Here is a 15,454-nt window from a genome sequence, read left to right on the forward strand (position 1 = left end):
TGGTCCTCTCCCGTTTAGATTTTTCGAATTCTATTTATTTAGGCCTTCCCCTGGCTCTCTCTAAACGCCTGCAGATCGTACAAAATCAGGCGGCCAGACTAATATTTAAAAGCAATGGCAGGAGTTCGGCGAAACCATTGCTAGCCACTCTTCATTGGCTTCCCATAGCCTACCGGGTTACTTTCAAGGTAGGCTGCCTGGCCTTTAAGGCTCTCCGTGGCAAAAGTCCCAGGTTCATTAATCATCTGATAAACAAACACGAACCGACCCGCAATCTCCGCTCTGCTCACCTGTCTCTCCTCACCTTGCCCCTTTTCAAAAAGAAACGACTTGGCGGATGCCGATTCGCTTATCTGGCCCGCAAGATCTGGAACTCTTTTCCCCTATCACTCCGGAGCTGCACCAATCTGGCGGAAGTCAGGGGCGCACTGAAGACCTGGTTATTCAAGCAAGCGCACGGTTAGGGTACTGTTTACCATCCTTCTCACCTTTAGCGCCATGAAACCCCTGGGTGCCCGTGCGCTTTATACATTTTGAATAACATAACATAACATACTATAGGTTGCCAGGGCATTGAGTTTCCTCTGCCAACCTATTGGGGTATAATCCAAGAACACCAAATCGTCTGCATAAAGCAAACAAGCAATATGCTAGTTCCCAATTTTTGGCAAAACGGACTCAGATTGGGAAATAAAGATTAGGGGGTTGGCCAGAAATAAGCTGAAAAGCAAGGGTGCTAAAACGCCCCCCTGGCGCAGGCCATTGTCAATAGAAATGTTTTTGATCACTGACCCGACTTCTCTAACTCCACCTGAGCCCAATTGCCAAAGTGCAAAGATTGGAGTGCCCCATGAAGATTTGGCAGTAGGTTCCAGGAGGCAAGTTTCCCCACAGAGTATCCCTATCCACAGAATCAAAGGATGTCCGGAAATCTACAAAGCAATAGCACAGCCTTGGATTTACCTCCAGAGCCTTTTGAATAATGGCCCACAGAGCAAAACAGTGGTCTGTAGTGGAATGACACTCACGGAAGCCCCCTTGTATTTGTGGAATTCGCTTAGTTTCCGCTGCCCAATCTTCGAGTTTAGCTGAAATGATCTTAGAAAATCTCTTTAAGGAGAGCTCTAAGAGGCTTATCAGCCTATATTGCATAGGGTCTGTACCACTCCCTTTTTTTAAAATCAGTTTCACTATTGAGCTCTTCCAGAACAAGGGATAAAGGCCAAAAATAGCAATCCAATTAAACAAGGAGGAGTAGCTTGTAGCCCACCAAACACTATTTGTTTTAATTAGGACTGCTGGGATGTTATCGGGGCCAGCGGCTCGGGAGAGTTTTACCCTCTTAATAACAGCCTTTACTTCTTTCATTGAGAACCATATTATAGGGAGAGTTTGCCCGTATATTTTCTGATGTCCATCTGTACTAGAAGGTCCCTTCTATACATCTATCAAATAAGTGGCCCCCTGGGCTTCAGAAATCATACAAACAAGTGTGCCCCTATTTTGGCCATGAAACCCATTGTCCTTTTTCCAGAATTTTTGCTGGTCATTTGATATGATTTCCTGCATCTAGTCCCACTTACTATGGTAAAAGGCTGCCTTTTTTGTAAGCACGAGGAATTTATATTGGCGTTTAAATGTAACCAACTCTTGGGTGGCTGAGGGGACTTTATAACGACTAACACAGAGATGTGTGTAACTTAAATGCCACACCTTCCTCTTAAAGTATTCATCCAGCATTTACCAGGCCCACAAATTGGTTTACTATTTCTTCCTCACTAAATATTTTGTTCCTCTGATAGATCTTGCTCATTGCATTGAGGTTTGGAGAAACTAGGGTGTCGACTATCGGCTTTCCAGTGAGGAACAGGAATTGGCAACTAACTTACAAATTAGTGATCAAATTAAGATATGCCACCCTCAAGACCATGCTGTAAATATATAGGTTAGCAGCGGGAAGTCCAAATCTCCTGAAGTTTAGTCTGACCAATAGTTCTGCATTAGCTGTACAGATCAACAATAGTAGAACCTTGTGTTCGGGAAAAAATATGTGGCTATCTCTGTTATGCATTAAAACCCCACGTCTCAAATTCACAGTCTTGGTAAAAAGAACATTTACAAACTCAAGAGACCCAGAGATTTAGGATTTTCAATTAGATTTTACCAAATTTGTAGCAAATTTATAATCCGCATGTAAAAAGGTTAAGTCACATTCTCAAATTAATTAGTTACAGGTGTAGTATGAAACTACACATTGAACTAAAGCAGATAACTAAAGTTCTTACAGTACATAAGGGAAATACTCATACAAGGACAGAGTCTTTAACAAGAATGAATAAAAGGGACAGCTCAGCAGGGCATTGCCAAGCTATGGTTCAGCAAAGGAATCCAAGGGAAGTTCCGCTAGGCAAGAGGTTCCTGCCACCACCAAGGACAGGAGTCACTGTGCAAGAGTACTTCCAGCATGGGCTCAAGCAGGATCCGTAAAAGTTCTTAATCAAAGCAAATTGCCATACGTAAATTGGGGAATTGGTAGGGCTCATGTGGAATTGGCCATGAAGCCAAAGAAGAAGAGCCAGGGCAGGAGTGCGAGTGGGCTGCATCAAACAGCTAACAGTTCGACAGGTGGCTAATGGCTCAGAAAGGGCACCCTCCTCTTGGGGGAGAGCAATGATATAGATCAACCAGTCCGGAGATGTCCTTGATTGTCCACCATCATCTTACGTTGTCCATGTGATCATCATCCGCCCACAAGGTACAAAAATGGTTACATTGCCATTCTTTCCCATACAAATAGTCCGTTCTGAGCACACAGGTTAGTCCACAATAAGCCTATTCATTATCAAAGCTTCCCATGTGCCAGTAGCAAAGGTTCATGTCTCATGGTAGTATCAATATATAAGTTGCAAATATGTTTACACTCAGTCCTGAATGTCATGGGAAAGTACAGAAACGCTATATGAACTTGCTGAAGAAAAATTGCTTCGGCTAGTCATCAAGTGACCATACAAACTTTAAGGAATGAAGTGAAATTAAGACATTAAGAGACAGCAGATCATTAAAATTTAGGAACATAATTAGAGTCAAACCAAGATAATTCAATTAAGCCATTTGTCTTAATAGTCTAGTGTAATGCATTGTTTCATGAAATGGAACATAAGTGAGTATGGCCTACTACCACTTTTTGCTAAGTGTGCACACGCAACGTGTAGTTATATTTTTTTATTTTATAATTTTCATTTTAAGAATTCTAAGACTCTGCCCTTATAAGGATTCTTCATTGAGTTTCATCTTTCTGATCAATGGGTCTGAGCATAGTTTGCATAGTTCTACTCCACTGAACTCTGCAAAGTGCCGCAAAAACTCTGCGCAATCCTGTTTGTCAATCAGTCCAGCTGTTTCTAAGATACACTTTGGAACTGTAAACACTTCTCACTGTTGCATACTACAGACATTATCACATGCTTCTTTGTCCCCGTCCTTAGCCACCCACTAGTATTTGGAACTAGCTAGCAGTTTTGTAGTATTCCATCCTATTTAGCACTCCTGAGTTATTGCATGTAACCTAGATCTGACTTTCACCAGTGGCATACGCTTTTAATGCTAATAAGGAAACTTTCTACCATGGAAAACACATTAGTAATCTTACTTTGTTGTTTAGACGAATTCTCATTTCTCATCTTAGGCTGCTTGGACTCAGCAGCATTTATGATACTTCTCAGTTTCTCATATGACAAATCTAATTCAACTCCATGCTGTACAACTAGTGAATCAAATAAATGCATATCATCACAGGCTTCAGTCTCCTCCTTCGATTCCGGTACACTCCAGGCCACTGCTGTCCTTATAAGCAGCCTGCCATGGCATTCTTTACCCGCCATTGAGCTTTACCATGAAACTATATTCCCAGAATTGTCCTCAACATGGCCAGTTTCAACATCAATTGTGTTGTCCATCCCCAGGTGAATGTTTACATTTTCATCGCCACCCAAATGCAAGCATGCATCCTTCTTTATTACAGAATATTGATGTTGTGGGGCTCGTAAAGTGCGGGAAGCATATCCAATGGTGACAATTTCTTACTGTCAGTTTGCTTGAACACTTCTTCCAGACAGTATGTACTCAGCACAGAAGGGCAGCGATATTAACAATATCTGCTTAGAGATCTTCGATGGACTACTACTTTTCTATGTTCTGGTCCTTACTTATTCAGTCCTTTCTTACTCTGCGTCGTCCTTGAGCCTTTGTTGTAAATTACTCTTTCAGTTATAAATAAATCCGTAGGGCCTCAACTGACCATAACTGCTCGCCAGTCTCGAGCGATGGAACACCAACAGTAACACTTAAAAATCCATGGTGACGATTGCACAACTTCTGCAGAAATTAAATTATTTAAATAGTCGCCTTGGAGGACTACTGTACTACATAGTTTACCTTTCGCAATATCATGCCCTTGTCTGTTAGATGAACCAACACTTCACTTCAACGACAAATATGCTGTTTATCTTTGTTGCGATAAACTAGGTTCTCATTTTCAAATACATGACTAATCGCCCCATTGCCTCGTAACAGATGGGAGACTGATGAAGCTTATTTATTTATTTAATGCAGTTTTATATAGCGCGTACTTTACCCAAAGGTGTCGGAGCCCTTTACAAAAGAACCAAGTAAATTACAAAAGGTACACAAGATAGACTTAACACGTAAACAAGTTACATATAAGCAGTTACAGGTACACAAGATTGGCTGAACATGCTAAAAAGTTACATACATGCAGTTACAACGCTAAATGTAATATTTATATTGTAAAAAATATAAAAGGTGTCAGTGTTAGGTTAGAACAGGAGTAAAATACATATTTGCATAGTTGACCTCAAATAAGTGGCAGGTAAATTACAAAAGGTGCACAAGATAGACTAAACACGCTAACAAATTACATGTATACAGTTACAGGTACACAAGATAGGCTGATCACGCTAACAAGTTACATATATGTAGTTGCAATGCTAACCGGTTGCATATTTATATTGTAAAAATATGAAGGGTGAACGCGTTGCATTGAAACCAGAGTAAAATACATATTTACAAAGTTGTCCTAATGCGAGTGCTAGACCATTGCCACCTGGGACTTTATAATGGGATAAACGAGACAAGTACAAGACTGCAACCAAAAACAAAAACAAAAAAGAACACTGGAGAGTATCATCTGAAGTACTTGTGAGTTCTGGAGACTTAACATGGCAACTTTCAGAAATCCATTTGTTGAAGATGCCTGGGAATTAATCCATCTCAGACGAGTGTCTGTGAAAACTTTACATATTTAAACAGCTTTACTACTGTTCTGTACCCCCACGTTTGCCCTCTCCTCACACCCTTTCGGCTGCATTCAGCTATCCCCATGCACTCCACTCAACTGTGACTTTGCCCACTTCCAATGTGACATTGCACACTTTCTCCCTGGCATCCCCAAGCTTTTGTGATGCATAGCCCGATGGGTGTTACAGGAACTGGAAAGCCTTATAAGTAGCACCACTGGAATTATGCAATTCTTTGGCTGCACTGTATTCCATAAATTATGAATTTGCTGCACTTGCCACATAATCCATCATCTGCCGCATAACTTGCTGATTTATTAAAAAAAATATATAATTTTGAGCTCAAACAGAACAAAAGTTACTGAAACCAGTGCCATATATGTTGCTGTACAGAGTTTAACTGCTCATTTTTCTGTTGCTGATTACTGCCTTTCCATGTTAAACCTTTGTCTAGGCAGTGTTAACATGTGGAAAAATGATTGCATAATGTAGTAAAACTGCCACAAATTGTGCCTCATTACGCCACATAATTTGCCGTTTATTGCTGCATAGTCTAGTCATTCCTGCAACAGATGTGGTCTTCCCTTGCTATATAACGCCAGTTGCACTGCTTATAAGGCACAGCAAAGGCTGGAAGAAGAAATAGCCACTCTACTTGGCAAGCTGTCTTCAAATCCAGTTTATAGAAGCACTTAGGCAGCTCTGTGTATGCCAGTCACTCATCAGTGAGAAGCAGTGAGTTAAAGTTCACTGAATGTTGTCATTAAAGCCTCAGCGATCAATGTAGATGTGCAGCTGCCAGGTTTTTGTGGCGATAACTGCAAGCCATAGTTCTTGTGGCTCCTATGCTGCATATTGTGGACAGAATCTTGCAAATTCCATTCTCAAAATGGAACATGCCTTAATGCTTGTTTCACTTGCATCATACCATGTTTCAAACGTATGGAGTGTGTAAACCATTATAAAGCCCCTAATACTGACCAAATGCATACTTGTGGCAATTGGACTCCTAGTTTATTCATTCATTTGTAGTAGACATTACCTACATCCGGGTCCGAGTGCCATTGTAAGCTCTCCTTTTTTCTGTGATCTAAGTTTTCTTTGGATATTGATTTTCAGACATTTCATAGACTACTTGTGCCTTCTAGTATCCTAGATTGACAGTTTTGGAAATGCCACAGACTCTAGGTGATATCGGCTCTCTTTACTCACCTGAGACATTGTGTGTTTGCAGGTAGCTGTACTTGTTTTGGTTTTTACACGAACCTTGTACAAATACAGTGATTCTTGGCCCTAAATCCCTCAACAAGCAATTATCAATGTCTTCTGGTCACCCAGCCCTATGGACCCTCACAATCTTAGTGACTCTGATCTTGTGTTGTCTTTTTTTTAAATTAATTACTGGCTGAAAGAGAACACAACAACATAACAGAGATAAGGGGACAAAATGCAATGCTTAATAGAAAAATGAAAAGACAGAAACATCATAAATATAAGAGCACAGTCAATAGCAAAACGAAACCTAATACACTGACCACAGAGAGCAAGAGAGAGAGACCAATTGTCTAACCAAAATGAAGAATTGTCCTCCCAGGAATTGAAAAAAAAGAGAAGAATAAACCATAATGTACTAAATAATCCTAAATAGGTGGAGGGAGCTCTAAAACAAAGGAAGAAATAAAGAGAATGTGGCTGGGAATAACAACAAATTTGTCTTCATACATAGCATCCCAAATCCAAATGGGCTTTCTTCTGCAAGAATCATTTTCAATTAAAACCATCTCCAGTCTACTTCTACTCAGGAATTTATGCCACCAGATCAAAGGACCAGGAGACTCACGAGAAAGCCAAAATTGTGCCAGAACCAGTCTAGCTAGCGAGTTAGAAAAGTATAAGCCGATAGATTGGAGGTCTGGGGGGGACCCAACATAATCAACTTCTGATCCGCTACCACTTCTAAGTTTGAGATAGCATAGAGCTTACCGAAGGCAAAGCCCCAATACAAGCGTAGTGCGGAGCAAGATGCAAAAACATGAACCGCATTAGCTCCTGCTGATCCACGGCGAAAACACCGGTCGTCTGGTCGAAGCTTCATTACAAAGAGACAATGAGGGGTACGTTTCAGGGGATGTACCTTGATACGAGATACATTCAAGGCTAGTTGAAACGGCACGTTCTTGGGCCTAAGGTCCACAGAGAGCTCCACTTATATGCCAGAGGCTGGATGGGTCAACTATGTTATTCTGTGATGATTGATAGATCACCTTGAAGACCAGCCCGAAGTTTCACTTTTGAGTAGCATTCTTTATAAGGTCCAAACTAGGGCTTTCAATGCAGAAAAGATCTTCATCCTTAAGTTAAAGATAAAATGCCTCATCTACAGGTACCTACAGCAGACAGTGGATTTAAAAGAGAACTACTGTTGTACGATCGAAATTGAAGAGAAAACGTCTGTTGCAAATAACTGTCCTGAGCTAAGTAGGTTTGCTCTTCCCTAGGCCTTCCTGAAGCCCCTGTGAACACAATAAGGGAAATTGGAATTGTGGCTCAGATACATAAGCTGATTGAATACGGTGATATGTGGAGAAAAAAAACCCGCTTATGAGATCTAGATAAGATGAAAGACTTTTAGAATCTTGTATACGGTTTGCTTAAAGTATGCGATGCCCACAATCTCCACGCCTGGGGGTTTACAATAACCAAGAGGTAAGAACTTTGAAACATACACCCCTGAGGCCACAGTCCCCATCCCAATACTAGCCACATACGTGCAAATAATGACGCCAGATAGTAAAACCTAAAAATTGGGCGCAAAACTCCACCATCTTCCTTTGGTTGGTATAAAAATAGAATTTTACAACAAGGCTTCTGATAACCCCAGTTAAACATCTGCCGTAAGGCCTCCACTTTGTAAAGAAGGCCACGGGAAGAAAAAGGACATGGCTTTTGTAGTTCGGACTGGACTGTTCCCATGGGGCACAGGGTCAGAGCTGATTTGCATATCGCCATTGTCTAACCCAGGGTGGTGTGGAGTGCAAAAAAACGATGGATTTGGGCCCAGATGTTTGGACTGGGGTGAATGTTTGACATTGATCCACATTCGGTCCATCACCTGTTTTGTTTGCAAATACCGCCATAAGTGCGCTGGGGATGCTCAGACGTGGGTCCCAGGCACTCCACACCACTGGAGTCAAGCTAGCCGGGCTGATGAGAGGTGTTACCTCGAAACCGGTCCGGTCCTCGGATGCTTGATTCCGTTCTGGGAAGGACATGGCTTTTGTAGTTCGGACTGGACTGTTCCCATGGGGCACAGGGTCAGAGCTGATTTGCATATCGCCATTGTCTAACCCAGGGTGGTGTGGAGTGCAAAAAAACAATGGATTTGGGCCCAGATCTTTGGACTGGGGTGAATGTGTGACATTGATCCACATTCGGTCCATCACCTGTTTTGTTTGCAAATACCGCCATAAGTGCGCTGGGGATGCTCAGACGTGGGTCCCAGGCACTCCACACCACTGGAGTCAAGCTAGCCGGGCTGATGAGAGGTGTTACCTCGAAACCGGTCCGGTCCTCGGATGCTTGATTCCGTTCTGGGAAGGACATGGCTTTTGTAGTTCGGACTGGACTGTTCCCATGGGGCACAGGGTCAGAGCTGATTTGCATATCGCCATTGTCTAACCCAGGGTGGTGTGGAGTGCAAAAAAACGATGGATTTGGGCCCAGATCTTTGGACTGGGGTGAATGTGTGACATTGATCCACATTCGGTCCATCACCTGTTTTGTTTGCAAACACTGGAAGAAAAAGCGGCATATGTCGAAAAATATACAGGTACTTAGGGAGGATGATTATCTTAATGAGGTTACAACGCCGGATAAGTCCCAAGTGGAGACAATGCCACTTTAAACAACCAAACTAAAAAAGCCGGCAGTGTTGAAACAACTTTTCATAATTATTCTCGAGGATCTCCAAGATATTAATAGTTAAGGTAACCCCTAAATAGACTAGTGACTGGACCCACCTCACGTCCTGTACTGATGGAGCAACATTTAATAGGATTTAGGTTTTGTCAGCTGCTTTTAGGAAAGTAAGGCAGGTTCCTCGCCCCCATATGCTTCATTGAATTTAAACTTTTCTTTACAATGGCTAAGAAATTTTATATTCGTATGTGCCAAATCTTGTTTCTGAACTTTTTGTTACTCCGTGATGGTGCAGTCTGGCTTGAAATAAAATTCATTGTATCATTCTGAAAGTCTCTCATAGTAGCAAGTGTGCTCAATGCTGCCACCTAAGAATGTATGTTTTAATTGGCAAGCTGCATTGTGATAAATATTTGACGATGTACAACTGTACTGAATTGTTTATCATATGAGTTTTCACTGCGTTTCACTGCTTCCTGGAGTTGTGACTTTAAAGCTAGTTATCAAGCGAGGCAGACCTTTCGAGGGTTGATGATCATCAAGATATATATTTTAGAGTATAACAGGGATCGACGTTGCCTGCACAAAGTCCCCACAGTTCATGAAAATCAGCTTAAGTAGGAATGCATTGAGAACAGAAGATGCAGAGCCTAGAAGAAATGAAAGCTGGATATGACCTAAATACCTTTCTGTAAGGGAAACTCATATAAAAATGTTTTCTTAGTGCTTTCACCATATCTCAATGCATCATAAAGTATATAACTGCTAGTACATAAAAGCACCAATTATGTAAGTCTGTAGAATGAATTTTCATGCAACAGTTAGTAGTTGGTTTTGTGTTGCATTATAGTGAAACTGATTTTGGAAATAAAGTGAAAAGAAACTCTTTGTGCTTGGTTTCAGGAGCTAAAGCCTCATGTGTTCATCGTTGCAGAACAAGCCTACCGAAATGTTCAAAGCCAGATTCAACCAGTCAACCAGTCCATCATCGTTAGTGGGGAGAGTGGTGCGGGCAAAGTAAGGGTGCACTTCACAACTGTATTTGTTTTGTTTTGAGGACCAGTACTAGTTTTGTCTCTTTTAAAATGGTGCAGAGCAGTGCTAGGATTTTAATATCTTCTCCATCATGGCTCTGTTTTAAAAATGTGCTCTGGTTCTCATTGATGCCGATATAGGAAAGTGTATACTAAGAGCTTCACATACCCTTTGTTTTAACTGCGACTCAGTCTTTTTTTACTTTAAGCTTTTTTTTATTTTTATTGTAGTATGCCTGCCGAAAATTACTGTATTTTACTAGCTTCTTGACTTCTTCCTGGCTTCAACAGTGTTCTATCTTAATGTTTAAAATATTGCACTTGTAGTCTGAAAGTCAAGTCTCACAGAACATTTGCAAAATCCTTTCACTCTTACAGCCTGCTTGAGAATTTTGCAATTGTCTTAGGGAACCACTGAGGAGATGGAAACCTTTTGGTTTGGTTGCGAGGCACCGCTGCCCCATGGAACAATGGGCCATAACCTTCTCAACTCAGTCATTGTTGAGGAAGTGCTGTCTTCCTTCACTGGGGAGGCCATCATGGTGAAGTTGAGTAGGAACCAGTGGAAAGTATGTGTGTTTGTTTTTCGAGGATGCAAAAGGGGTCCTGGCTTGCAGAACCATGCAGCTGTAAACTCTGGGGCTTGTTTTCATTTGGGGACCATTGAAAGCAAAGGGCCAGCAATCGTCTGTCAATATAATGTTAACTTATTTAATTGTGGCTATTTTTTTTCTCCAGACCTGGTCCTCCCGTTGTCTCATGAAGTATTATGCCACTGTTGCTGCTTCATCGTCTTCTCAAATGGGGGTCCAAATGGTAGAAAGGATTGAGAGGAGAGTCCTGGACTCTAACCCTGTGATGGAAGCCTTCGGTAAATGCTAATTACTTTTATTGCAGTTAATTAGGTCTGCCAGCTAGCTATTGTAATCTACTGCATGTGAAAGGTGTGCGTATAGGTGTTTATGAAGCACAAACCTAGCTTTGGGAGCCATGGTGAATTTTACAGAGCAGGATCCGATTAGGGTTGTGTAGTAGAAGATCAGGAGCTGTAGCAAGGCCAATCATTGTCCATGATGAATAAGGTATTCTTGAATAGCTGATGACTTAAAGTATGGATGAAAAATTCAAACAGCAGGACCTGCTCTGTTACCAACTGGAACATGGGGCTAATCAATACAATAAAACAACAAGGGGGTCCGTTGCAGTATATTTATAAGCAGTATATAATCATAAAGCAATTAGTGCCGCAATGTATGACTTCAAGCAAGGTGTTGAGCCATCAACCCGTATAAAGACCCTGTATATCAATTTTTGCGAATGTATTCTTATAATTATGCTTTAGAAGATCATATAGGCAAAAACAAATGGTGCCTTGTGTTTCAAGGGCTCACAATGCAATTGGAGCTACAATGGGGAAACGCACATATAAATCACTACAATAGACCAACAAAAACATGGTTGTAGGTACAGACATAACCATATGCATCTTAGCAGCCTGATCTAAAGAAATAATGGAAAGGTTAGTCTAATTGTCTGTTGCGTCAACTGTGTTTTAACCAGTAATGATTTAATCGGTAACCATCTGGACAAGATATGTTGGAAGCATAAGCAGGTGAGAAGGTTTGCAGAAACTGAGGGAATACTTTTCATCTGTTTATATATGTATGTATGTATCTGTGTGTGTGTGTATATATAATATATTCACTGAATAAACCATACGTTTCAGGGCGTTATAGTTAGTTGGACATTTGACTCGAACAAAACCAGTGAAATTCCCCTGTTATAGTTAGTTCAGATAACAATTTCAATTTCAATTTCAAAAATCTTTATTTCGGTAAAAGTTTACCATAAAAGACAATTATATAAAAACAATTCATTTAAATGATTTATACAGCGTATTGTAAAATTCATAAGACGTTACTAGGAAGAAATCCTTATATACTAAAAACAAGTCCGCACTCAAGTCTGTGTTTTGAGACATTTCCTTCTGATAGACCAGAGGGCGCCCAAGTACTTGGCCATAGCAAACTCAATATGGTCTGACAAATCAGTTTTTAAGACTCTAAAAGCGGCCAAACACTTCTTGAATCCCAGATTCCTGCATAGGGGAACAATCCAGTACCTTCGGATCTCTCGGTAAGCTGGACAGAAGAAAAGGATGTGGAGCTCACTTTCATCCGAAATTCTGCATGCTGGACAGGTACTACTTGGATCATGACTCCATTTAGTTGTGAAAGTTCTGATGGGGAGAGATCCATGTCTCCACTGGAGGTATAATTTTCTTAGTAAGGCGGGATAAATTTTATCCAAAGTTGGTTCCATAATGTAATTCACCTTGTGGGACAAAAAGGAAGCTGTCAAGGACCCAAGATGTTGGTGGTTAAGTATCAGGGAAAGTTTGCTTTCTCGGTATGACCTTGCTAGGTCCTTTTTAGAGAGGATATGGCACGTGTTCTGGGGGTCAGACCACATTGTTGAGAGACCCAGGGCCTCCAATTCTATTTTGATAGAATTGAGCCATTTAATTTTTCCAGCACCTGGAGTGGCAAGAACCTCCCGGAGTCCTTCCCTGTAAGTGGCCAATTCTGGAGTTGTCCATATTCTACGCCAGAAGGCCAGTGGGCGTAGAGCCAGTTCCTCATCAAGCGGGCATAGGCCTAGGTCCATCCTGAGGGGGACAAGGGGGGTGCTCGGTGGTAGCCCGACAAGGTTACGAATAAATTTATTTTCCACCTTCAGCAGCTTTGATGTTTTTTCATGGCCCCAAAGTTCAGATCCATAGATGACAGCCCCCTTGGCCTGGGATTTGTATATCTGTAATGGGGGGCCAATCGGCCTGATTGAGGATTTGTTACTTGCCAAGAGCTTCATTATGCCTCCCGAATGCTGGGTCAGTTTGAGTGCAGCTTTCACCAGGTGTGAGCTCCAGGTGAATTTGTCATTTAGTACAATTCCCAGGTATTCGAAGGTTTTTACTCTTTCCAGCTTGATATGTGCAATGCTTGGACTAAAGTGAAATTTCTGTGGGGGGTTGAGGACCATGAATTTCGTCTTGGTGGCGTTAATTTCTAATCCATGGGCCTCACAGAAGTCCACAAAGCCGTCAAGGATTCGCTGGATGCCTTTTGCCGACTTAGATAGTAGCAATGTGTCGTCGGCAAACATGATGGCTGGGACCCTCTCAGCAGCCAATTTTGGGGCGTCAGAATTTGGTACACCCGCTAAGTGGGAGATTACCCCGTTGACATAGAGGCAGAACAGGGTTGGTGCAAGCACACAACCCTGCCTTACCCCCCTGCCAACGGGGAACCTCTCAGACAATTCCCCCATCCTGCCGCATCTAACCTGGGCAAAATTAGTGGTGTGGAGGCGGATTATCATGTTCAAAAGACCTTCGGGGACCCCCAGTTTGTCAAGGACCTCCCACAGCTTGTTCCTCGGGACCAGGTTCAGATAACTTTAACTCGCGCGCCCGAAATGCACTGCTGATGACGTCACATATTACATCACTCATGACATGGCCAGTGACATCACTCATGACATCACTGATGACATCTCAAATGAAATCACTTGTCCCGTGCTTCGTTAATATTTAGCCCCCCGGTGGGCCAAATCCCGGGGGCAATCTTTTATTGTAATGGGGGGCCCAAAGGGGCTCCTAGCCCCTTTGGGCCCCGGGGCGTTATAAACATATTTGCGGGGGGAGCTCCCAGCCCACCCCGGGGATCGCCACCCCCCCGGGGCTTGTCTAAATTATTTGTGGGGGCTCCCCCGCAGCCCCTGGGGCTACCAACCTGTGTGGGAGGGCTTGAACCCCTGCACACGCCCTGCGGACCGCTACCTCCCTGGGGCTCTAAATATTCAAATTAGGGGGTCTGTGGCGGAACCCCAAGCCCCGGGGACCACCAAACCTGGGACTTTGTAAATGGTGGGAGGGGGGCCACGCTGCCCCCCCTCCTGGAGCCCTGTGAAGGTCCTGGGGACTGCCACCCCCCAGGGCCGGCTCATGCAGTGTCCCGGAGTGCCCACCCCCGGGACACTGCAGTTTGCTTTTTCACCCGATAGATTGCAATTGGTGTCCTTGTCACTGGACCACCACATCCACGTGCATTGAATTGCGCCCATAAGAATAGAGGTCCGTTTTATCCTCGTGTGTTGGGTATGAGTGTGGTGAGGCACGGTAAACCTTGTGAATACCAAATAGTATACTGGGAGCCAGCACGCAATCGGGCATCCCTGTTGTTTTATGGTATGATAGAGACACCCCACGTCATAGCACATCCCTATAGAACCGGCACGCATTTGGCTGATTGTTTACCTACTTTACACAGCGACACCACCATCGTTCAGTGGAATGTTTTACGTGGACTTCACTTTCTAATGGGACCGGTGCAACCCCATTGTGGCCAGTCGGTATCACCACTTGTACCATTTAGCTTGCGCTGCGGTATAGTCACGCCCAGTACCTTCTCACCTGTACCCCTTCAACTTTAGGCCCGGTGTGTTGTGGTAGTTTCATGCACAGCCTTTTTAATTCCTTAAGGCGTGCTTACCCTTCCTCGCATTTTGATTTTTTGAATCCCTGAATGCAAGCACCTTGACACAGTTGCCTTAACTCTGACTTTGACTAGAAGTGAGTCGCCCTTGGTTTTAGTAGTGTATTCACTATCAGGCATTCCTTAAGTCTATTAATCCCCCCCCCCCCCTTTTTCCTCCTTCATCTCCTTTTCACAGGCAATTTCTAAAAATCAGGCTTGCACTATTCATTGTCTTAATCATGATCCTGCCAATCCGTTAAAACGATCGAAACGTCGCGAGCCATATGAAACAGCATGCACATTACTCCATTGTGTCAAAAAAGTGCATTGACTGTTTGTACTAAGCTTTAAAGAATTTACATTTGATAAGCTATACTTGTCTTGCCTGAAATGTCCTTGTGTGTTTTGTATATGTCTTTTTCCTTGTAGGATACAGGATTGTGTCCCACTATATTGTTGTTCATGATTATGTGTTTAGATTTATTACATTAGTAAATTGATTGTCCGGCTGGACTCTCTGAATATAGTTTTGATTCCATTCTATATTTATCCTGCTTATACCTAACTTTTTAAGGACCAGTGTTCATAGGTATAACTGCCGTTTGCTATGGCAGGGCGGGAGCCTCGCGGCTCCCGCCCTCCATAGCAA

At 42.6% G+C, this 15,454-nt stretch overlaps 1 protein-coding gene across 2 annotated transcripts in view; it reads left to right on the forward strand.

Annotated features, from left to right (window-relative positions):
- Window positions 1–15,454, forward strand: part of MYO19 (myosin XIX) — a 603,741-nt gene that overhangs the window by 147,983 nt on the left and 440,304 nt on the right. For both annotated transcript variants that reach the window (XM_086954910.1, XM_086954911.1), the window contains 2 exons: window positions 10,137–10,250; window positions 11,006–11,138. In XM_086954910.1, coding sequence (XP_086811036.1) covers window positions 10,137–10,250; window positions 11,006–11,138 — 247 coding nt within the window. The remainder of the gene's footprint in view (window positions 1–10,136; window positions 10,251–11,005; window positions 11,139–15,454) is intronic.

This window comes from Lissotriton vulgaris, chromosome 2_1 (genome assembly GCF_964263255.1).
Source record: "Lissotriton vulgaris chromosome 2_1, aLisVul1.2, whole genome shotgun sequence".
Lineage (NCBI taxonomy): Eukaryota > Metazoa > Chordata > Amphibia > Caudata > Salamandridae > Lissotriton > Lissotriton vulgaris.